Genomic DNA, 25428 nt, shown 5'->3' with positions numbered 1-25428 from the left:
CTTTTTGATAATATCAGTAGCAGAATTATGTGGAAAGTTTTTATTAACTGAATTGCACTACACACACCAATTTTACTGTCTGCTTCTAATTCTTATGTTGGTGCATCCCTGTAACTGGTTCAAGCTCAGTCCTGTCCTAATTATTTATACTTGGGAAAAGCTAGCAGAGATAATGTCATTACACTGAGGGAAGAAAACCTATTCCATGTCTTTATAAGCTGAATAACTAGTCTTTATATATTATCTTTACATTTTATACATCTCAAAATAATTGTCTTATGGCATGCAAACTATCCCCATTGATCTCCACTTTTCTCTGTGAAGTTAATTTGTGAAATCCATGTGTAATTTTTCATGTGACAATTATATATGTGGCTTTCACATATGTACAGCAGGTCTAGGTAAAGGTAAAGGGACCCCTGACCATTAGGTCTAGTCGTGGCCGACTCTGGGGTTGCGGTGCTCATCTCACTTTATTGGCTGAGGGAGCCGGCGTACAGCTTCCAGGTCATGTGGCCAGCATGACTAAGCCGCTTCTGGCGAACCAGAGCAGCGCACGGAAACGCTGTTTACCTTCCCGGGAGCTCACCCCGTCGCGGGGATTCGAACCCCTGACCTTCTGATCGGCAAGTCCTAGGCTCTGTGGTTTAACCCACAGCACCACCCGCGTCCCATACAACAGGTCTTCATGCACTGAAAAGCAATGACCAATATCAGCTTTCCATGGGCACATACATGTAAGAAAAACCTGCATATAAAACATCTTCTCCGAGTGTGTAACTTCAACCTGTTTGAGTCCTATGGTGCTTAGGTGAACTAAAACTAGCAAATATAGTTGTTAGAATGGGAAAGTATTTTTTTGTTGCAGCCATACATATTCGAAATAAGGCAGCACTTACTCACAAAGAGCTAAATGGGTAATTAATTTAACGCACGAACAATGCAAAAATCCCTCTTTGAGTCAAGAGAATTCTTGCTTGAAAGCTTTGCGCTGACAGGCAGAGTCCCCCAATCCCAGACGACCTCCTAGCGGAATAATGACTTGACAATGTGCTATGGGATTAAAATTGGCCACAACTTTATTTATGGACGCAGGTGGCGCTGTGGGTTAAAGCCTCAGCGCCTAGGACTTGCCGATCGAAAGGTCGCGGTTCGAATCCCTGCGGCGGGGTGCGCTCCCGCTGCTCGGTCCCAGCGCCTGCCAACCTAGCAGTTCGAAAGCACCTCCGGGTGCAAGTAGATAAATAGGGACCGCTTACCAGCGGGAAGGTAAACGGCGTTTCCGTGTGCGGCTCTGGCTCGCCAGAGCAGCGATGTCACGCTGGCCACGTGACCCGGAAGTGTCTCCGGACAGCACTGGCCCCTGGCCTCCTAAGTGAGATGGGCGCACAACCCCAGAGTCTGTCAAGACTGGTCCGTACGGGCAGGGGTACCTTTACCTTATTAAGTTTCAGATTTAGGGAGACCTTGGCTCAGGCATTGGGTGTTTATCCTTCCCAGTCCCCATCCGGGGATCTGGGAGACATCAGGGTTATCCAGAATGTGTGGGGATTGGGCTGGCTCTGGAGCCAACTGAAGCTTCGCAGGTAAGATTCACCTTCTGTTGTGTTGGCAGGGCGGTCCCTCCCCCTACCTGGCCGATCCCCTGGCAATGCCTCCCCAGGCGGGATTGGGCGATTGGCTGAGGTAGGCGGAGACCTCCAGGTATCCAGCCTGGGAAGGGCGAAGCCAGCCTGTACTACCAGGAGCCGCACTGGGTTCCGGGGGGCTGTGTGCGACCATGCAAAAGGCCCATTTGATGTGGGGAGCGGTCATTGTAGTCAGCTGGTTCAAACCTTTCTTTAACCCAGGAAGATACTGAAGACATTCAGGATTGCTTCTGTGCAAACACCTTTACTCACTAAGTGACAGGACAACCACAGCAAACGGCAAACTTTTAATTTGCTTAACCCTGCAATCACGATAGGCATATAACAAACAATACCAGAAATACAAGAACTGATTCCTCATCCCGCTGGCAATTAACCATGCATGTACATAATATAAAATTACCTTCTATAAGATGATAAAAGCACAGAAATATTATTCAGCTTCCTGGCAGAACAAGTTTCAGATTCCTCATAATACCTCTCCACTGAGTGACTCTACCCTTCTGCCTGAACCAACCCATACACGGTGCTTACATTTTGAATAGACAAAATAAATATGAGGTTGAAGACCGGAACTGACAAAACAGTTCTGAGGCTATATTAAGGAACGGTTAAGAAATCAGAAGTGCTATTTCAAGGAAGCCTTTACTAAAGAATAGGGAAGGTGTAGAAATTTAATTCAGATTGCATTTAAAGGCAAAGCTACCCAGTTCACACTTTCCAAAACAGTATGTGAACCTCAACACACTCATAAATTGAAAGTCATGTTTTTCTGAATTTTGTGATGCTGATTCTGCTCTCCAGCCAAATAATGCATATGTATACTTGAGTAAAGGGTACATAAAATTCACAATTAGTGAAAATAATGTACAAAAATGGTTGATAATAGGGATAATTGATTTAGAAAATGCTGTATATTAGAGGAAATTACATACAATAATGTGTATACTAGGAGAAATTCACACTAAAATGCTGGTTACTTTTCATGAGGACTGGGGGGGGGGCAGGGAATAGCAGACTGATGTGGATAACTGAATTTAAGACTGGAAAAATGAGAAATGGAGAGAAACCAAACCTGTCAGCTTCACCCATCCCTTCTGAAGAAACAGATTTAAGGAAGAATTTGAAAAGTGTAAATTGGGAAGCTATCCAGACAGAGTGAAACAGGAAAATAAAGTTAGGGATGGTGCGCCCAGTTTCGCCACTTGGGGCAAAACGATAATTTTTGTTCTGGCACTGTGGTCACGCACCCCACCAGCACCATTGCCTACCATCTCTGCCACTGGCAGGATGGAGGGGGGTGCCCGCAGGAGTACCCCCTCAGGGGCTTTTGCCACTTGCAGCAGCTGCTCCACACCACCTCATGGGTGGGCCAGTCTGCAATAAAGCAAAAGGAGCTCATCTCTACTTCTATTGTTGGAACAGTTTCACATGAGCAAAAACTTTTTAAAATAGCTTAACTTCTCTCTTTCTTTTTCAGCTTTGAAACTGATCAAAATGAATGTACCAGTGTGGCATTTCAGAGAAAGCAGAGCACCCCTCTCCCAGAGCTGCTAAAGGTCAGATTTTTATTTGCTAATTTTAAAGGAGCCTTGACTGACTGACTGACTGACTGACTGACTGACTGACGATTGATTGATTGATTGATTGATTGATTGATTGATTGATTTGGTCTCTAAAGCCACAGTGGGCGCTGTGATTCTCCAATGGTTTGATTTTTCCGCTCTTCCATTGTCTCTTGAGACAGATGGATGCCAACAACAATTAAATAAGTATGGAGAAGGCAAAGGAAGCTGAACATACGTATTTGTAAACATAAGTTATGATAAGTCATGATTGATGACTTAACAGGGTCGAGAAACATGCTAGTGCAGAGATTGCCAAACTTCTTGGACCAATGGGCATATTTTGAATTTTGAGAAAGTGCTGTGATTGGCACTCAACAAATTGCTGCCACAGGGGCATGCCATCATATAAATTTATTGCTGCTTCACTCTGCTCTCTTATAGCCTCACGTTTGCTATGAGAAGTCACCTATGTCCTTCTAGTCCTGACTGTGAAGATCACACAATACTATCTTCATATCCACCCAACCACCCCAATACTGTGGCTGTCTAATAATAACGGGGAGCATTCCCAAGTACCAGGAAAAAATATAGAAGGTGACCACAGCACACTGATGCACACTGTCACACAGACACACACTCATAGAACACATACTGGCCACAGGCATTCCTTTTCTTCCTCCTTAGCTGGTTAGACCATGATGCTGATAACACCAAGGTTGCAGGTTCGATCCCTGTATGGACCAGCTGCATATTCCTGCATTGCAGGGGGTTGGACTAGATGATCCTTAGGGTCCCTTCCAACTCTACAGTTCTGTGATTCTGTGTGATTCCTCCTCCTCCTGCTCCTCTCTCTCTCTCTCTCTCTCTCTCTCTCACACACACACACACACACACACACTCATAAGCTTCACATATACACATCCACACATTTATCTCTTCCCCTCTCACACCACATGTTCTTGAAGCCATTGTTTGATCTTGGCTTGTTGATTGTGGTTTGTTGGGGGGAAACACACTGGGATCACTGTTAAGACATAACAAGCCAAAATTTTTATAATTGTTGCTCCTGCCAGCAAGAAAGAATTCAGGAATGATTGGCTGGCATACTTTAGCACACTGAGTGATCCCAATAAGCCATTAAGCGTGACTTATTGTTATGTGCAAATGGGGTCAAAGAGTGCTGTTTAAAAATAAGCCTGTTTATGCCAGAAACTGTTGCAGCATTGTGGAACAGCAAAAAGCTAACATTAAAAAACCTAGTATTTAGGTGGAAGCTGACTGTCTGAGTAGACGGACATGAGTAGAAAATCCAGAAATGGATTAAAATGCCTCTGTATGTCCAAGGCCACAACTTACTTAGTTGCAGATATTAGGGATATTGAGATTAATAAATGGTATTTGCTTGACCCTTCAATTCACTCTGATAATTAAATTTAAATTAAATGTTAATATTGTCACAAGTTTTGCCAATATTCAAACTTGCATTGTTTTTCAGGCATAAATGTTCATTAATCAAATGGATGAAGTTTAAATTGCTTACCCTTAAATCACAGGATTTAACTAAATCGTGTTCAAAGCACATAAGGAATTAGGAATGGATGTGCCAACAGCCGTGCTGGTGCAGCTTTTCAATATTAGAATCAGAGGAACAATCAATTTGGAGTAGAGGAGTTGTGGGTGTGCTGATGTGCACAGCTGTGGTGCTACAAAATAGCATGCTAACCCAAACAGCATCTTACATGGAGCAGGTCCATCCTGCTGTTCTGCTTTATCAATTTAAGTAACTCTGTATGACACATTCTTTGTTATGTTCCCAAGTATTGTTTGTGCTTATCTATATGGTTCATTGGAGGCTTAAGGGCCTTTAAAAATATATGTCATCCACAGTTCACAATACACCATGTATGCATCCATTTCTCATGTTGCTGTTTTATGTGATGCAATAATAATAATAATAATAATTATTATTATTATTATTATTATTTTTATTTATATCCTGCCCTCCCCAGCCGAAGCCGGGCTCAGGGTGGCTAACAACAATAAAACAGTACAACATTCTAAAATCATTTCATTATAAAATTAATTCAAATCAAATTGATGGCAACCATTGGGCTAGAAGTTCTGTGAGGATTGCCAAAGGAGAGAGTCAGGCTGTGCCCTGGCCAAAGGCCTGGTGGAACAGCTCTGTCTTGCAGGCCCTGCAGAAAGATGTCAAGTCCCGCAGGGCCCTAGTCTCTTGTGACAGAGCGTTCCACCAGATTGGAGCCACAGCCGAAAAAGCCCTGGCTCTAGTTGAGGCCAGCCTAACCTCTCTGTGGCCTGGGACCTTCAGGATGTTTTTGTTTAAAGACCGTAAGGTCCTCCGTGGGCAGGTGACAGCAGTGCTTGTTTCTGGGTGAACGCCACTGGTACAGACAACTGGTTCCCCTAAAGTTCCAACTTTCCCTTGTGATGCTATTGCCAAAAAAAAAAAAAACAACCATAACTGGCTGAGGCTTTGTGCAGAGTTGATGGTGCTTGATTCTGAAAACTTCTTTTGGTAAGAGGCTATAAATATTTAGAAAATAGTAACAACTCTTAGATGTTTTGTAGCAGCTTGGGCGTGATACAAGATAATCACCAGGGGAAGGAAAACCATTATTCTCTCTTAATGTAAGTGGGGGCAGAAAAAATATATTAGCCAACTAGGAAAATAGTGCATAATTGCAGATATTCTAAAAACCTGAGGCAGATATTACTGAAAACCATATTTATGAATCTTCGTTTTGCCATGCTATGCAAGAGTTACTGAAAACATAACAAAGCAATTATGATGCCCATATTTTTGTTTAAAATCACTAGAGTCTGAAAATATTTTCAAACTGGTTACGTTTAAAGAGATTAAAGGTAATTGTCTACCTCTGATTTGAGGTTGAATATTCCCTCTTATATAACACCTTAGCTCAGGTATAAACATTTTATTTGCTGAAACCAAAGTCTTGTCTTGGTTATCTTACAACTTGACACTCCCTACTTAGCTATTTTTAAATAGCATCCAGTATGCTTGTTTCAGCTCTTATTTCTTCAAATAGAAACAGGTCTAAGATACAGCCATAATTTCTTTGTGAAAGAAAGCTGCTGAACAACATAAACCCATACACTTGTGCAAATATGCTGCTACTTACATGTTCATTCCAGAATGTACTGACCTCCTAAAGTGTTTCTTTTGCTAGAGTTCTGAAATGTGTGGTTTGGATGACTTTAAACGTAAGCGTGATACATGTCCACTACAGAGTAAAACGGATAAAGGATTATAATAAATAGGGTGTAGAAAGAAAATAGCTGCTAGTGCTGTTCTGTAACCAGTGTTGCACAATAGCTTCTACAAGAGTGTATGCGGTGTAATAATATCCGTTGATACTAAAAAGCTGTCTGATTTCCCACCACCACAAAAGCAGCCCTCAAGGCATCTTTTTCCTTAAGCCTGCTGTAAGGAAGTTAAGTTTTCACCACTGATGGAAGCAGAAAGGAGTCTTGTCAGTATGAGTCATGTTACAGTGCATTAGCCAAATTGCTAGCATTAAAACAGTGTGTACTATACATGAATGCACTTCAGTGCACTTATAATACGGTCTGTGAGTTTAAATGGGCAGAGATTTGGACTTAGATATGAGAGTCCAAGGTTCAAATTCTTGTTCAGTCATAAAGCTCCCTGAGTCACCATCTCTCAGACTAATCTTCTTTGTTGCCAACCTCTCATAGGGTTGCTGCAAGGGATAAACAATATAATTTAGTTTCTCTCTCGTTGTTATTAATAAAATACCTCTTTCCTTACAGATTTCAGTCTGTGACAGTAAGAACCTCTCAACTGAAGAGCTGAGCAGATCCACCACTCAGGAGGAATTAAAGAAAGCTAATAGCCTTCCTAGTTTAGTTCATGAAGGCAAAAACGCCAGTAATGACAGACAGCCCAAAGAAGGATTTTTCCAGTATCTTGGGAGTTTGTTTGGTATTGCTTCAAAATCATCCTACAAAGAAACTGAGCATTCCAACCTTGGAGATGGATGCCACAGAACTGGCAAAGACTTTGCAAGTCCCCCTAGTCACCAGGAACGTGGACATGCAGACCACCCAAAACCAGAAATATTTGTCATTTCAACACCTGGAGGTGCCCAGACAGCAGCAAACAAAGAGGAACAGGCTAACTTTGTTAAAAGCACCAGTTCTGGCTCACAGGATTTACAGAAAGCACAGGAACAATCTGCTGAAGCATCCAAGTAAGTTTTTTCATTTGTCTCCGCACAACCTCAAGAGAAAGGTATGCTCAGTATTACAAAATGTTTTAAGATATCCTTGGGACATCCTTTTTCCATTTCTGAAAGATGCTTACAAGTGGCCACAATATTAGAATGCTATGGTAATAATGAGTTTTAATGGGTTAGTAACCATAACTGGAATTTAAGGCACACCCTAGCTTCTCTTTTAAATTTTCCAATGAAAGTCACAAAATGATGTGATCCTGATTTGCATAATTAAATCCTGGCCTCATAAGCCACAAGGCAGAATTAAGAAATCAACTTCAAACCAAAGTTGACTTCTAAATCTTGCCTTGTTTGGAAACCATTGACTATAGTTACAGAGATATTGTGGTGGCAATCAATTTATCAAACTCCCCAAGGACTATCAAACATCTTTTGGCCAGACATTTGGAGAGGATTGGCCAGACCTGGCCAGCAGTAAGTGAGTTGGTTGTAAGTTTACTATTACTATTACATTGTATTCTGATATTGTATGCTTTTAAAATAAAAACACAAATAATGGGTAGTTATAGTCTCCTGTGGATGTTCACCCGATGAGAGGAAGGAAGCAACAGCAGCAAAGGGATTGTGCGTTAGTGCACAAAGATAATGCATATCAAGCCGATATTTGATTGTGTGAATGCGTCCAAGGAGTTGCTGGACTCCTAAGCATTCTTACCAGGGAGATAGCCTTACTGAATTCAACTGGACTTGCAGTACAATAATTAACTTGCTTACTTAAAGCTAGGTTTTTCTTTTAGATCATGCAGATTATTCTACAGAGGAAATATTGTTTAAAACGTTTGCCTTTGTTCTATTTTTTAGAGCAGTAATATTGTAGCAACATCCGTGACAAAGAAAAACCTAACCAAAGATCATATAAACATAGTAGTATATAATGTGAAATATAAATATCTCCTAAAAACTAAAGTTTATCTCAAGAAATTCTCGGGCAGATCAACCCAAAAGCCTGGGGAAGGAAGGTAAAGCAAGCCAATGGTATGCAAGTGCCATATTCAGAACCCTGCAGAGGAATAGTGGGTGGAGAAACATTTAACCTTTATTCCTCCCTGGAGTTTCAGGGTTTTTTTTTAATGAACCAGCTCTAGAACTGGTGTGTTGTGTGTCCCCTCCCTCCCATTTCAGGGAAGTGTTGGAACAGGAAGGGCTATGGAGGTCCCCGTCTCCAGGGGCAGGCCTCTCTCTCCACTCCCAGATATTCTGTGTTCCCTGGGGCCACAGGACTGTGCAATTTAATTGTAGAATATGTATGTTGTACTTACTTGTCAAATTGCATCCTTTCAAAACTATTTTTTTCATTAGGTTTTGCAACTGCCCTTGAAATGAACAAGAAACCAATTCCTAAAGGGTATGAGAGGAACAGTTACTTAAATACCTGGGCAGGATGGAAAAAATATATCTGTGAGGCCAAGGTCAAGGGGATGAAAGAATCACCATTGTCTCCACCTTGTTTTATTTTGTTAATTATTGTAAAGTTCCAAGACTTTCAATGTTTCCTTCTGCTTTTGACTTGGTGACTAGTATTTTCCATACTTTGCTGCTTTCCAGACTTGGAGATTTTCCTGCAATGATTAAAAGAGGGGTTATTTCAGGGGAGAGGAATGAAAAGCCCAGAATGTTATAGGCAACATATTTAACTGTTTCGTTTTCTTAGAGAATATCAAAACATTACATCAAAATTCCTGGGCATATTGGAGGTTGGAACCATCTCACCTAGTATTTAGCCAATTTAAATGGTGTATAATATGCATAGATAGTGAGTAATTTAAATGAGGGATGCAAGGGATGTTTGGCAAATGATGCAAATAGTATTCCTGAAATGTAGAAGTTCTTGAAAACCACTTTTGTTGTAGATAGAAAGCAACACTGAGATTGCGAGTTCTCAATTCTCTAACGGCTTGCCTTAAATGAAAGTATTTTGCTTCTATAATCAAAACTTTGCCGAGAGACTTTTGGCTAACTTTAGTGAAATTGGATCAGTGTTGGGGGTTTTTCTGTTTAGTCCATCTCTTGAAAACATGATATTTATATCCTGCCGCACCCTGTGCAGCTAACTATAGTTAAAACATTAGGGAAGTACAGTTCTGATCATTTGAATAAACTTCTTAGAACACAAGTACTGATTGCATATAACTGCCAAGTACGAAAACTAGTTTGGCAGGCTCACATGCCACATTAGTGTGTGATTTATGACTGGTTTTCATGCCATGTCGATGACTGTGTAGCCCAAGTTAGTCTTAATTTATTCCGAAAGTTCATGTAGCATTCCTGTCAGTGCTGTGACAGAAGGAAATGCTGTGCAAATGCAAATCAAACCCTTTTGCTGCATTATAGCGTATGGAGAGTGGTTAAGTAAAAAAAACAGATGAAAATTCTAATAGCCTGAGCATTTCTAGTGTGTGAGAGCAAGGGAGAGAAAGATGGAGCGTTAAGAGGAGCGACACAAGATGGGTTGCAGATGGAGGAGAAGAGAAAGAGAGCTGTCAGTATATGTGCGTGTGCTTTTTTACGACACAAAACCAAAGTTAAGAGATGCGATTATAGTAGAGCTGTAGGTTATAATTCTTGAGACATAGGAAGATGTTTTATACTGAGTCGGGCCATCGTTCCATCTAGCTCAGTACTCACTGCACCAACTGGCAGATCACCACGATTTTTCTCAGTCACCAGAGCATGTGCTCTACCACTGAGCACATGCCCCACCATTTCATTACCATGGTGTGGCGGGGGGTTGGGGAGAGACTATAGCTTTTCTTTTATGCAGTTGTCATTCAGATGAAAGGCAAATGTGGCAATGCTTTTGTTTTAGTTAATATTGGGGTATTACAGAGCATTGGTGGTTCAGTGGTAGAATTCTCGCCTGCCACATGGGTGGTCCAGGTTCTTTTTCCGGCCAGTGCAACTTGCGCTTATCTGGAATAGCTCAGGTCTTAATCTCAGGGTTATGGGTTCGAGCCCCATGTTGGGCAAAAGACTCTTGCGTTGCAGGAGTTGGGCTAGATGATCCTCATGGTCCCTTGGAACTCTACAATCCTGTGACCCTATCAGTTTGTATCCTGTTTTTCAGACCTTAATGCAACCTATTTCTGTCCCTGGAAAGGATCATTTAGAAAATGTCAGAAAACCTTTGGTCCTGTGGCTGATGAAAGTGAAGCTATTATGAACATAGGTGTTTGTAACAGCAGATTTCAAATATTTATTTCTACTAGCTTTTCAAATTTATTGGCATATTGTACATAGTAACAATTTAATAATAATAATAATAATAATACCCTGCCCATCTGGCTGGGTTTCCCCAGCCTCTCTGGGCAGCTCACAGCATATATCACCAGGGATGGATGGCACAGCAGAAATAAAAGATAGAAGGATAATCCTACACAAATATTATTGTAGTTTTGGTTTTGTTAATCTAGATCAGTGGTTCCCAATTAGGGGTCCAGGGACCCCAGGGGTCAGTGGAACACACCCAGGGGGTCCACAGCCCCATCCCTTGCCTCCCCTCAAACTAAATTTTTGTCACTTTTGCATGGTAATAACACAAATTTTATGGTCTGTGTTTTTTTGTAGTATACCTAAAATCTTTTGCTCATTAGGGGCTACCTCACATTTTGTTAAAAAAAATGCTTTGCAGAGGTAACTACCATAGAGTTATCAAAGTTTTCAAAAGTAGGGGGTCCGTGGCTTGGCTTTTGAAAAATAGGGGGTCCTCAGTAATTAGCTAATTGGGAAGCACTGGTCTCGATATTCTGTAGTCAGTGGCACATCTCTTTAACACCTATGCCCTTGAGGTGCCCTCTGCCTCCACAACAGAACTAGAAAATCCAGCTACTGTGTGAACCTTTGCATTCTGAGGTTAATTTTGTAACCCCTGTTGGAAAAGACTCTGTTTTCCAGGCTGTGAGCCAAGGAAGGTGGAATTCATGAGTTCAGCTTGCAGTACATTGCAGGCGACAGATGACAACATATCCCTTGAGCAAACACAGCCAGTTGATTCATTGAAGCAGTCACCCCTGACAAATGTTTGACACTTTTTATTAGCTGTTGTTAGTCCAATGACTTATTGTTTGAAAAACTGGACAGTAGCGAAAGTGTTTTGCAGAACACTTCTTAGAACTTGGTATGAGCTTTCGTGTGCATGCACACTTCTTCAGATACACACTGAAGAAGTGTGCATGCACACGAAAGCTCATACCAAGAACTAACTTAGTTGGTCTTTAAGGTGCTACTGGAAGGATTTTTTTTTTTTTTTTTACTATGGCAGACCAACACGGCTACCTATCTGTAACTTCTTAGAATATAATTCTTGGAAGATGAGTATTCATGATGGGTTACTTGCGAAGCAAGTTTAGTACCATTTACTTATCTGAATGTTTAAAGAAGTAAAAATGTTTCCAGTCAAATGCTATTGTTCCCATTTGTTATAAATGGGAAATGTAAATATTTAAACATTGCTCTAAACATGACATGTATCTTGTAATAACTCATTTCTTAGAGGAACTTCAGGTGTTGCTATATCTTGCAAGGATCCGGAAATATAAATGGCTTGTGTACTGCTTTGCATTATACCGTATTGGCCCGAAAATATGCCGCACCCGAATATAAGACACACCTTTAAAATTCAAGGGGGGAAAAGAAAAAAAAGTCAATACCTCAATATAAGCTGCTCCTTTAAAATTCCGCAGGCACTCACACCCATTCTGTTTTACCGTATGTCTGTTTCAGCAGCAATATTGTAAGAGTCAATTTTTGTAAGGTCATGAATTTAAGTCACACTTTAACTTTTCATGGTCGGAATTTGGGGGAAAAGTGAGGCATATATTCAGGCCAATATGGTATGTATGTAATGATATGAAGTGGAACGTGTACTATCTGTTTCTCTAAAACTCTGTGTTGTGGTATGGGTGTGCTACCAGCAAAAACAATAGTTCTGTGCACATTTCTACCAGAAATATACAGGAGCTCCATTTGAAACATTAGAAAAAGGTGAGAAAATAGCAAGTGTGATTGGCTCGCACTTCCTGTAATGACTTAAGTATAAAGAATAGGAAGTGTGAGCCAATCACACTTCCTTATCCCTGTGCGTATAATAACAATCAAAGCTGCTCTCTTATAGTACTGATTGATAAGCCAAATGTGAAATTAAAATGTCTTGCACATCCTAATGAAAGGCATAAATCGCTAGAGATAAGTGGAGTGGTATAAGATTAAAAGTGCAGTTTTGTATTTTATGCTTGCTTTCCACAATTAAGTTTAGAGGTTAACTTTAACCAAGAGTCAGAGTCATCAAAATGCCAGCATTATGAAACAAGCCACTAAACAATCTTGTATAATGTTATTCTTATTCCCTCTGAACCATTTGCTACAAAGGAAATCTTGATAAGGTTTCTTCTCTAAATGTTATCTATCAGTAGCCATTCCATCTGGTTGCTGCAGGGGAAGAGATAGGAGAGCAGGGTCTTTTCCATGGCTTGGCTGAAATACTAATCCAGAAATTTCTATTTCTGTGGGCTGCTAATTGAGTTTTTTAAAAAACTCATTATGTGATCTTAAACACCATCACTTGGAAGAAAGTCCTATTGGTTTCAGTAAAACTTGCTTTCAGGTATTTTATATTTTGTGTATACTGCTTAAAATATTTATATAATTAAGCAGTATATAATTCCTGTTAAATAAAATTAAAATATGAAAAATTCATAAAGTACTGTCATAAGACAGAAGTACTGTTTTTGGGGGACAGGAGGCGGGCAGGTGTGGAGGATTCCCTGGTCCTGAATGGGGTAACTGTGCCCCTGAAGGACCAGGTGCGCAGCCTGGGAGTCATTTTGGACTCACAGCTGTCCATGGAGGCACAGGTCAAATCTGTATCCAGGGCAGCTGTTTACCAGCTCCATCTGGTACGTAGGCTGAGACCCTATCTGCCTGCAGACTGTCTCGCCAGAGTGGTACATGCTCTGGTTATCTCCCGCTTGGACTACTGCAATGCGCTCTACGTGGGGCTACCTTTGAAGGTAACCCGGAAACTACAACTAATCCAGAATGCGGCAGCTAGACTGGTGACTGGGAGCAGCCGCCGAGACCATATAACACCGGTCTTGAAAGACCTACATTGGCTCCCAGTACGTTTCCGAGCACAATTCAAAGTGTTGGTGCTGACCTTTAAAGCCCTAAATGGCCTCGGTCCAGTATATCTGAAGGAGCGTCTCCTCCCCCATCGTTCTGCCCGGACACTGAGGTCCAGCTCCGAGGGCCTTCTGGCGGTTCCCTCACTGCGAGAGGCCAAGTTACAGGGAACCAGGCAGAGGGCCTTCTCGGTAGTGGCGCCCGCCCTGTGGAATGCCCTCCCATCAGATGTCAAAGCGATAAACAACTACCTGACATTCAGAAGACATCTGAAGGCAGCCCTGTTCAGGGAAGTTTTTAATATGTGACATTTTAGTGTATTTTTATCTCTGTTGGAAGCTGCCCAGAGTGGCTGGGGAAACCCAGCCAGATGGGCGGGGTACAAATAATAAATTATTATTATTACTGCAATGCGCTCTATGTGGGGCTACCTCTGAAGGTGACCTGGAAGCTACAACTAATTCAGAATGCGGCAGCTAGACTGGTGACTGGGAGAGGCTGCCGAGACCACAAAACACCGGTCTTGAAAGACCTACAATGGCTCCCAGTACATTTATGACAGTTCCCTCACTGCGAGAAGCCAAGTTACAAGAGAGCAGGCAGAGGGCCTTCTCGGTAGTGGCACCTGCCCTATGGAATGATGGATGACTGCATTTTAATATTTTGTTGGAAGCAGCCCAGAGTGGCTGGGGAAACCCAGCCAGATTCACAGGGTATAAATTTATTATTATTATTATTATTATTATTATTATTATTATTATTATTATTATTAAATAGGTTAAGAAAAACCTATGAACTACTTTCTTACCTAAAGCCCCACGCCTTTAAAAAAAACAAAGAGCAACAGCAATTCGTAGATCACTGTGAATGCCTGTAAAACAAGCAATAATTTAATTAGGTTATGTGTTACATCAGCCCTTGATCTCGTCAATAAATTAAGATTATATTTATATTTAGGCAATTTTCTAAATGCCTGAATATAAAATATAACTGAAGAAGGACCAGCCAGCGAAATAGTCAGAGAAGCTGTGGACTTTCTCTCCTAAAATCAAGCTGGATAAGTATTGGTCACAAGGGGTTTAGCTATGACAAATCCTGCCTCTCTGTCATAGATTATTTGGCACCTCCTCTTCTTCAGCTGCTCTCTATCAGCAGCCACGCCAGTTGACGTACAGCAGAGGGAGAGATGAAACAGCAGGGCCCACTCCGTCAACTGGAAGAGAATAGCAGCCATTTAGCTCCTGCTCTCCCTGAACTCCAGCTATTCAAGCTGATGTTTATGAGAATTGTAAAAAATGCAAAACCGCTGCTTGAGTCTCCTTGTTTTCTTCTACCCTCCCCATCCCTTTTTCCTTTTGGAACATGTCTTAAAAATAAAAACAAGACAGGTTTACAATATGCATATAACTGCTTAGTAAATTTTAGATGCTATAAAACAAGACTATGATTAGCTACAGAAAGTCACAAAGCCCATATCTTCTGTTGTAAATAAAAATATGCCCTTTTCCCTTATGGAGTATCCAAGAGCCCATATAGAGTCCTTACATAGGTTCCCTATTGGTAGGAGAAAATAACAGAGGCCTGGCCAGTCTTTTGTAATGATAAGTCTCACACCCTTATTCAAACACAGACATACCCTTAAGACAGGATTTGTGAAGGAAGAGACAATGGGGAGGCTTTTCCATTTTGACCTTGCAGAGAAAACATTTGGTCAGTTTAGGAATCAAAAGGAATCAAAATGGTTCCAGGTTGGTCTTTCTGTGCTGATCTATGTATGTGCTGTTATGAACATTACCATATATCTAAGACCATAAAATTCCTATCACACTTCCAATGTATAAGGCTCATTAATTGAACTTTTAACCACCTCTTTTACAACATACAATTTATCTGCGATCTCATTGTACACATATGCACCTTGATCCAGTTAGGCGAATGAGGAAGTATGTGCGCCAACAGGTAGTGCATGCCTTTCTTTTCCCTGATCCAGCACTGAAAGTTGTACATGAGCCATTCCTAAAAAGCTAAAATCCCCAAGCAGTTGTTATGGCAGAGAAGTGTAGGGCAGAATCCACCCAAATCCTGCTTCACCTTCTCCACCAAATAGTAATGATTGGCAGGACATTTCTTTTCTTTTCAAGCCTCTATGCCTGCTAGGTTGAATCAGAGTCTTAATCTCAAATCTTCAGCATGTTTTTATGTCATGTGGTGTTTACTCACAGAAATGAAGATCTGTATGGCTGTATTTCACAGTAATAGGCTGTGATCCAGGAAAATGTATAATGCATGTGGAAACACGTTTTCACACATGGAAGAGCTCTTTTCCTCATGCATGTGGTTTGCCCAATGAAAATCAAACAGTTTCCACATGCACAAGCCATTTGTGTTCTAATTGTCTACTTGTTCTCCTTTGTTCCTCATACCCAGTTTTATACAAATTATGCACCCTTATAGAGATATTTAAGTAGTTTATTTTGTGCACGTAGTTTCCTGGGTCATGTGCTATATTTACAGATAATCTAGTACAGTAGTTTGAAAGTTCGGTTCTGAAGGTTTCTCGTTAATTTAACTATGTCTTTATTTTTTACTCTTTTTTGAAGGCATAGCATCTTATTCTATTTATATCAAACTATATCTTTTGTTGACTTAGATAATAAATACATTGTAAGTGAACAGTATATATTCAATAAACTCTATGACTCAGAGCATTTATTACTGGCTTTTTGGCTACACCTATTCTTTAGTACAATTTTAAAGGTCATTCAACAATAACTGGATGTAGGTTGCTATGAAATATTCAACAATGGTGCATGGTTGTTCTGTTGTGAAGCATCTGAGTCAGACAATGTAGGCAGAGCTTTCTTCATGACCAGGATTTTCTTTCCCACGTTGCATTGTTGACTGCATCATTCAGGGCTGCCATGGCATAGCTTTGGCTATGAATTGTGCTAGATGCTCATTTCCCCCTGTAAGCTAATTTGCTCCTTCCCTGCTTGAGCTAAATAGAATTTGTCAGTCTGAATTTTAAATTCTATAATTCCCTTTCTTGGTAGCTCAGAACAATTGTACTTTTATGAAAATAGATAATATATTTACAGAGTGTGTTGAGCTGATTAAGTTTATGCGATACTTTGCAGGTTGGTGGTGGCCATGCCAGCATATCCAGTTTAAAATTTTAATATGGTTCTTTTTTGCTTTTTCATGTGCACATACGTGCAGCTACATTCTTCCTTATCTCCATGTGTAGTCTTCTCTATTCCGGGCACTTTGAACAGCAGCTGCTGCTGGAAATGGAAAGGAGAGAGGCTGTCCTTACTTCTTGTGGGTCATTCACCACCTCTAGTCCTTCACCCAATCAGACGGGCTTTTTTCTATAAATTAATGTCTCTAGTCTACGATTACTCTGCTACAGTAGAAGGCTGTAATTTGGTATATCTGCTGGCAGTATTGGTGATTAAGCAAAGGAGTAAATGAGGATGGATGCTTCCCTGTACCTCACTGTAAGAAGTGCTGAGTAATAAACAAGTATAAAGAAACTTAACACTCCATGGTTTGGCCCTTGTCAATACCAATGGAGAATTATGCTTTGCTTTCTAGGAATCTCAGCAATTTAAGTGCATTGATTTACTGTATACGGAATGAAAAAGGAGTCTAGAATAAACTTTCTGGTCATGGCATTGCAGATATTTTTCGTGTACCTTAAAATAATAATAGAATATTGGTTATGAATTGAATCATGAATGCAAAAATCTCTGGGAACAATAATAAAAACAAAAGGCTCAATATCTTTTTTAAAAAAACCATGCCATTTTATAAATAAAAATCTCTTTCAAACGTTAGCCTTTTCGTATTGGTGCTGTGGCAAAATCTTGGCCATAGAAGACTTAAATGTCTGGAGCAGCTCTGAAGTGGATAGACAGATGGTGCTGTTGGAATATATAATCTGCTCCCCCCCCCCCCCTCTGGAGACTACGAATGGCACCTGAATAATGTACTGATAATCTGTCCCTGCTGCATTTGTATTTCACCGATTAGAATTAACTGGGCTTTTAAACTGTATGCTCAAGAAGAATGTCATATTTGCTTCGTATCCCTTTGGTCTTATAACACATGTTTAGTCTTATAAAATTCATTTTTTTGCTTGAGAGTGAGAGATTAAAAGGCTTTAATTCATGTATAAAATGACATTAGCCCCACAGATAACCTCTAAAGATTACATCCAGATGGCAAGTATACAGCAGAAAAGCACCAGTTTCTCTGTAGCCTTCATAGAGCTGCTGATTCATATAACACTTCTAACATGCCACATGGGGCTCATGATGAGGTTTGACTTTGTTCTGAAGTGGCCATCTGATTGCTTCAGGCACAGCCAAATTGTAGTTTAATTTGCAGTGCTTCTGCTCTTGAGTTTACAGTGATATGGTGAGCCATGCCACAGTCTGGTCACAATTTGTAGTCCTCAAACGAATCCAACATTCACTCCAATTGCAGTAACTCTCTTTTACATGTGGCATCATTTCTCTCAGTTTCACATCTAGTTGGATCTCAGTTCAAAGACACTTGCTCATCACCCAGTAACTTACTGATGGCTTGCATGTATACAATTAGCACCAATGATTAAATACTATAGACAGGGCTTTTGTATCACCTCATACAATAATTTTAAATAGAGTCATTTTTTCCATGAACAAGTCATTGAATGATACACTGACGTGACAAGGTGCTGTGTAGCATATATGTATGTGCGAATCAGTCCTGAGTTAAATGGTAAAGGAAACAGGCCTTACTTACAGATACACAGTCATCACATACTTTTAATTAAAATTTTCAGTGGATCATAAATGCACATGAACACAACAGACTGTATCTGACATTTGACCAAGTCCAAGTATTCCACTTAACTCCAGGAAGAAAGACTCAGAACTGTATCTGAGCTCTAATGGTAGAGCATTACTGTAAATTACTACATGAATCGGGGGGGGGGGGGAGGGAACCTGAGGCCCTCCAAGTATTGTTGGACTCCAGCTCCCATCAGCCCCAGCCAGTATGGCCAATAGTCAGGAATGTTGGAGGTTGTAGTCCAACTTCCAGAGAGCCACAGGTGCCCCAGCCCTGACAAGCAATTAGGGTAACATGAACGTTTTCAGAAAGAGACAGGCAAATGGTACTTTTGAGGAATCTGTTGATCATTTTATAATCTGAAACAATGTAAAGTGGATAAAATGAACTACTTTCATTTGCAAACCTCATCCAAGGGTGCAGATCACCGGAGTTAGGACACAATTATTTGACAAAAATAGCTTTACATACATGTTTCTGCCAGAGGTTAGACATGATGACCCACAAAGCCTTCTCCTCAGTGGTCAATAGCTATTTAAAAATCTCCACTAATTACACCTGTAATGGCATACCTAGATATTATACATTTGAGTATTTAGATAGGTGGTGGTGGGAAATAACTATTAATCATGATGGCTATAATTCCTTCAGTATCAGAGGCAATACCAGTTGCAAGGGGCCATAAATGGGAGAGAGCTATTGCACGTTTGTCCTGTTTGTGGGTTTCCCATAAGCATCTGGTTGGCCCCTGTGAGAACAGGGCGCTGGCCTAGGTCTGATCCAGCAAGACTCTTCTAAAGTAGAAACATTGCTTTACATTTTTGAAATAAAAGAGACCAGTGCCTATTGTACTAATCTCTCTGTGTCTGTTTAAAATTTCATTTTATACAGCTGAGTATGCCTAGGAGCTTTTGCTAATGTTCCAATAATGATATTTCTTCTGTTCCAGGAAAACAGAATGTGAACTGGGTGCACCTGCAGTTACTTATGCAACATATCGAGGTTCTGCAAGAATTAAGCAATTGCTTAAGAGACAAGCGGAATTGGAGCAAGAAAAACAAACCTCAACCAGCATTAATAGCACTACAGCCAAAAACAAAGAAAATAGGACTGTAAGCCTTCCAGACTCAGAAACTACTACAACAAAGACAGAATCTTCATTGAAAACGAACTCGGGACCTAAGATTAACGATGACACAAAGGATTCACAAGCAAACGTATTTTTGGCAGAAATGGATTTGGGGGGAAATTCTCTGGATGTCTTGGGCAATTGTGAGCACAAAGAACTGAAGAACAAAATTACCTCGTTGACAGAAATGGAAACAATAAAAAATTGCATTGAGGAACTGGTTTCTGTGAAACATACAGCAGTTTCCAGCACACCAGAACTTAATAGGTACCTTCTGTTGGAGCCAACACTGTTGCAAAAGAAAGCCAATTTCAATTGCCAGAATAGAGATGCTGTTAGTATGAGTTCAGAAAATAGCAGATTGCTTGAAAATAGGGAGGAGGTGTTAGGGGAAATACAAATGGAGATTCAGTCAATCAATGCTACCACTGTTGGCTTTCAAAAAGGAATGCAGTTTTGTGCTTTTTCTAACACAGAAACAAAAGAGACAATGCAAGAGGAGTTTTTTTCACACCCCAAAGTAGACTTAGGTGATAATGAGCAACAGTTGCTAGAAAACAAAGGTCCCTGCAATAGTTGGACTGAGGATCAATTCAAACTAAAAGCAGAGAACCAAACATTGCATTTGAATAGTATTATAGGTAGGGGACAGGCAGTTAGCAGGGTAGAAAGTGAAACTGAAGAATCACACCAAAAAGTGACAGAGCAGAAGGAGAAAAACATGCAGATCATTTCACCAGATGAGCACTTACCTCTCCACGAACAAAAAGTTGGAGAAGAATTGCAGTTGGTGTTGCAGGATACAAATTGCAAAAAAAGTGATATATCAGCAGGGGTCGGTATGCTTGCTTCAGTCCAATCCAAAGAAATGGTTCAAAACATAGATATATTTGGCAAAAGCGATCTAAAGTGTGAAGAGGCCACTGAGTCCGTGGTACTTACAGATGTACAAAACAATCATAACTTCCCCATGACGTCTGAGAATGGAACTAATAATTTTACCAATGATAATTTGTATGTGCCTGTGACACAATTTGACCATGTTAGAATGACAGGTGCTTCTCCTAACGCAACTGAGGTAAACCATGCCAACACATCTTTGTTAGCTGCTGAATATGAAAATGTGGTGTCTCGGGTGGCATCAGCTGCCTTAGAAACAGGTGAAACCAGCACTGAGGAGGCTGTGGGCACTATGGATGGTGCCCCTCTTATCCTTAAGGCTAAAGATGACAACTGCCATATTTCTGAGAATGTTGAGGATGAAACTCTGATTGAAGCATTGACTGGTTTACATAGTCCTCTTCCTCTCGCTGAAGACAAAACCAAGCCCATCAAATTAGAGAACTCAGAACTTAAAAGCAACACAGTCACTACTACAGTGGCCAAACCTATTCCATCCCTTCTTAAAACTGCAGAAATTGTGATATCTGCACACAAAAATGATCCATTAGTTGATGAAATAAAAAATCAAACTGAAGCAAAAATGGTTTATGAAACTGAAGAGGACATCTCAATAGGTCTACCTCCTGCCTCTTCTTCTAAAGAGACATGCTTCCCTGAGATCTCCCCTCCTGTTGTGAAATCAGAAGAAAATAGTTATTTATCATTTCCTTATTCTCCGTTATGTGTCTTGGTCGGTAACTCTTTCATCTCTGGAGATAGCAAAATCATTTTGGACGATGTGTCTAAACCTGTCCTTAATTCTGAAGACCACAGTTTGTTGGGGGCTTCGTGTTCTTTGGCTGATAAACAGGATTGCACTAACCAGTCTCTAAGTGATTCTGCGGGAACTATCAATGGTAAAATATGTTGTTCTGCCTCTACATGTGAAAATAACCAAGTTATCTCATTGTCAGAGAACTGTGGACCTGGGAGCCTTCTTATTGCTGCTGAATCTGGGTGTGCAGGTCAAGTTCCTGGAACTTTTTTGGAATCTGAAAGCATTCCTGAAACTAAGATTACCGTTGACACTGCTGAAATTGCTGATAGTAGAAGTGATGTTTTACTGCGCTCTGAAGAAATGAAGGGTATGTCTGCCTCTTGCTTGGTAGACTCTAGATCTAACCTGGCAAAAGAGGATCTTCCTGTTTCTACATTTGAAAATTTATATACTTTCAAGCCTGTGTCACCCATTACTTGCTTTAAAGATAGCTCAAAGCTTAGTTCTCCTGCTTGCGAAACATCAGATTTTGTTTTAGACAAGAATCATTCTCTTCTTATTGATTCTGAAGAAAAGAAGGGCAAAGTTTCACCTAAATATAAACCAAATAGTCTACACTCTAAATCAGTGTCAGATTTAGACACAGAGTACCCAGTCCCCTTCTTGTCCCCAGTTGCCTGTGATGTGGAAGCTATAGAACCTGTAAAGATAGTACTAGGAATGTCTTTCACTACACAGCAGAAAAAAGAGGAGCAAAGAACTTCAGGCCAGCTAAATCTTCATTACCTTGCTGCTGCAGCTGCTAATTCAAATACCTTTGAAATGGGTGATCGAGAAATTACAACTTTGTTTACAGAATCAAGCAGCCAGTTTTCCGAGGAAGCCCTGAATGATGTTGAAACAGGAAGGCAAGTACAAATTAAATCCCAAGACTTAACTGTTTTGCTCAAAAAGGCTGATGAAATAGTTGATGCAGTTCTGCGTTTAGCCATAGAAGAAATAAGATCAAAGCAAGCAGCTGGCGTCTGCCAGACTAATGACATTAAGGACAATTTATTAGGGCTCAGCCTTCAAAAAGATCAGAAAAATAGAAAAACGCTGTCAGAATCAAAAGAAATGCAGTCAAGGAATTCATCATTAAAGCATTTTAATGAGGGTTGTATCAGAAAGCTTTCTGAAGTTAAAGCAAAAGACACACTTGGCACAAATATTAAAGATGAAAAAATACCATTTGACTTTACAGATAAAATTGACCTACATAGTTCAATAGCACTAAAAGCAAAAGAAATAATTGATGATGTTATTAATGCAGCCATACGAAAAGTGACATATAATCAGCATGAGGACCATCTGAGCAATGGCATTCTTCAAAATTCAGCCCCTAAGTCCAACACTGAAGCATCAAAGAAGCTTACTACTGATACTGAATTAACAGCTAAACTTCCCAAAATAACTGAAGATCCTTTAAATTTAAGTCCAATATATGGAACTTCAGTATGCAATATAATCAGTGAAGGTAAAGTAGCAAACTCCTCAGCATCTTTGTATATTAATATTAAAGACGACCACAAAGAAATAACAGGTGGAGAACAGAAAAATGAAAATGACTGGTCTGATCCCACAACTACACTGGAATGCAGCCCTCCTATAGTCAATGGCAAAAACAGTAAACATGCCAATTGCACTATGTGCATGACAGATGCTGGTGAGGAAACAAAGTGGACAATTGATGATGAATCTGAATATTCCTCATATTCAATAAATGAAGATACTGTAATGGATGAAGTGCATTTGCCACCATTTGGACCTTTAGATTCACTTGGAAATAATCTAGGGAAGAATCTGCCTGAATATGTTTTTAAAGAGGGTGACTCTGCAGAAGTTGTAAGAGAGGAACCATGTGAAAAATATTATGAAATAGAAAGTGAAAAGGTCTGTGGTAAAATGACGAAAGCTTACACAGTGCCACAGAATGCTTATAAATTTGGCACCCAGTTCAGTATGTCTGAACGGCCTGTAATGAACAGCTCAGCAAAGATTGGCTTGAACTCAGATTTTTCCATTAAGGAAGAAGCAGTCGTTGAGACAGGTTTAACAGTGCTCAAGGAATATTATCTGGATGTTGATGATGATTGTGGAAATGAAGAGAAATCCCCCAAGTTATTTGCTTCTTCACCACCAGAAGAGTTGGACAGCAGTTCTTTCACCATTTTGTATGAAGGTGCTCTTCAAGATGAAAGCTATTTATTTTCAACAGAAGAACCAGATCATCCCTTATCATCCCTTCCTGACCAATCCCTGGATAATAATCAACATTTTCTTATGTGTGAAACTGTAAAAGGCAAACTTGAGTCTGTCCACCCTTGTGAACAAAGCAACCAATTAAACAATCTTTCTTCAGAAGCATTCGTGACAGTGGAAGCAAAGCGATTCAGTGTTTACCCTTTTTCTTTGTCTCCTATATATGAAGATGACAGTTCTCAAGAGGACTTGCTGTCTGCTGATGGCTCACCAGAAGGTAATCCTATTGAAAGAGCCAACCAATCCTTGTCAGTCTTATCACTTCTTCAGTCAGTGTCTGAACGGTTAAGATCTAGCAGCCAGTGTAATGAAGAAGAGGAAGAGAATATTTGTGAAGAAAACAAACCAGAGGATGAAAAAGAAGCATATCTTTCCAGTCAGGGGCCAAACAGCTTGTGCACAGCAGTCCCAGAAAACATTCATGAGAGGAGATACTCACATTTTCTTTCTAAGGAGGCACTTAACGCAGAAGAGACCTTATCTTTAAGTTCAATGCCTTCAGCTCAACTTTTACAAAAATCTGATCGTGACATAAGTTCTTCTTCAAAGAGTATATACTATGAAAGTCTGCAGAGTTCAAGAACTTATTCCAGCGAGAAGGGAACTCGATTTAGGAGTGTTTTGGTGCCAAAGGACCAGCAGCCTGAAAGTAGTGGCTTGCAAAAACCAGCAGCTTTTCAAGTGGTAAGGTGCTTTTCATTAATTTTATACGTGTAATGAAACTATTTAATGAGCATAGTGGGGTGGGGTTGTAGGCGTACATACACACATACATTTAGAGTATCCTATTGCATGTATTTGTATGAGCGTGTTCAGTTTTAATTGTGCCAGATACTTCAGTTTTGGTTTTGTTACTAACACAGTTATTGTTGAGGTTATGTTCATGTAATAATTAAGCTGGGGCAATAGGCATAAACACTAATCTTTGGGATAAACACATTGTGGAGAGAGGACCCTGTGTAGAAGGGATCACAGTACACTAGCCAGGTGAAAAGAAAGATGATGAATTTCACTTAGCAGAAATGCGAAGCAGAACACTCATCTTTTTCTTGCCTGTTCTTCCCCAGCAAGGTGAGGTAGGGTGAGGGAAGGAAACTTCATACATGAATCTTAAAATAAGGGTAAGAATATATTGGCACGTATGTTTATGTTTCCATGTGTGCTGCATCAAAGATGATGAGGACCCCTCATCTTCTATTGAATAATATGAGAGAGTGTTTTGTATTAACATAAAGAGCCACACAGGTCAGGAATCATAGACTTACTAATGTTTAATCAACATTAGCTCCAGACACCTTTATCACCATTTTTAATGATGTCTCAAAAGTTCATTCTTTCTTAGGGCATCACCCATGTTTGTGCTTAAAGCTTTACGATCAGGTTTTTATTTGATATACCAATCTTGTATTTTCAAACACTTGTAATAAGTTTCCACTCAAGCTTGTCAGTATTGATTTTCACCACTAATGAAAAATATTACTATTTAATTTAACAGAAATTGCACAGACAGTTGCTCCACATCCACCTACTGGATACTAGCAGTTGGACTTGATGACCCTTGTAACATATGGGTATCCAGTGCAGATGTTTTAGCACAGTGTTCGCACGACATTGATTATTTGCCCTCTTCAGCAGTGTGTCTGCTGCATTGTGCAGTAGCTGTAGCATCTGGACCAGAGCACATTGCAGTATCAAGGCTATCAGTGATTACAGTGGCTGGGCAATTCTGTATTCCAAATACAGGCATAGCTGGCATACCGTATAAACCTGGTAAAAGGCACTCTAATCTACAGAGGTCACTTTTGCCTCAAAGGACAAAGATGTACTCTAAGCTATGTACCTGCTCCTTCAGAGTGAGTGCAAC

At 40.2% G+C, this 25428-nt stretch overlaps 1 protein-coding gene across 1 annotated transcript in view; it reads left to right on the top strand.

Annotated features, from left to right (window-relative positions):
• CRYBG3 (crystallin beta-gamma domain containing 3) overlaps positions 1–25428 on the top strand; it is a 64176-nt gene that overhangs the window by 9636 nt on the left and 29112 nt on the right. The window contains exons 2-4 of the mRNA XM_083735754.1: positions 3130–3208; positions 7034–7473; positions 19424–24248. Coding sequence (XP_083591880.1) covers positions 3130–3208; positions 7034–7473; positions 19424–24248 — 5344 coding nt within the window. The remainder of the gene's footprint in view (positions 1–3129; positions 3209–7033; positions 7474–19423; positions 24249–25428) is intronic.

Source organism: Podarcis gaigeae (genome assembly GCF_964106915.1).
Source record: "Podarcis gaigeae genome assembly, chromosome: 4".
NCBI lineage: Eukaryota > Metazoa > Chordata > Lepidosauria > Squamata > Lacertidae > Podarcis > Podarcis gaigeae.
The sequence above is the reverse complement of the archived record's forward strand: the minus strand, read 5'-3'. Positions and strand labels throughout refer to the sequence as shown.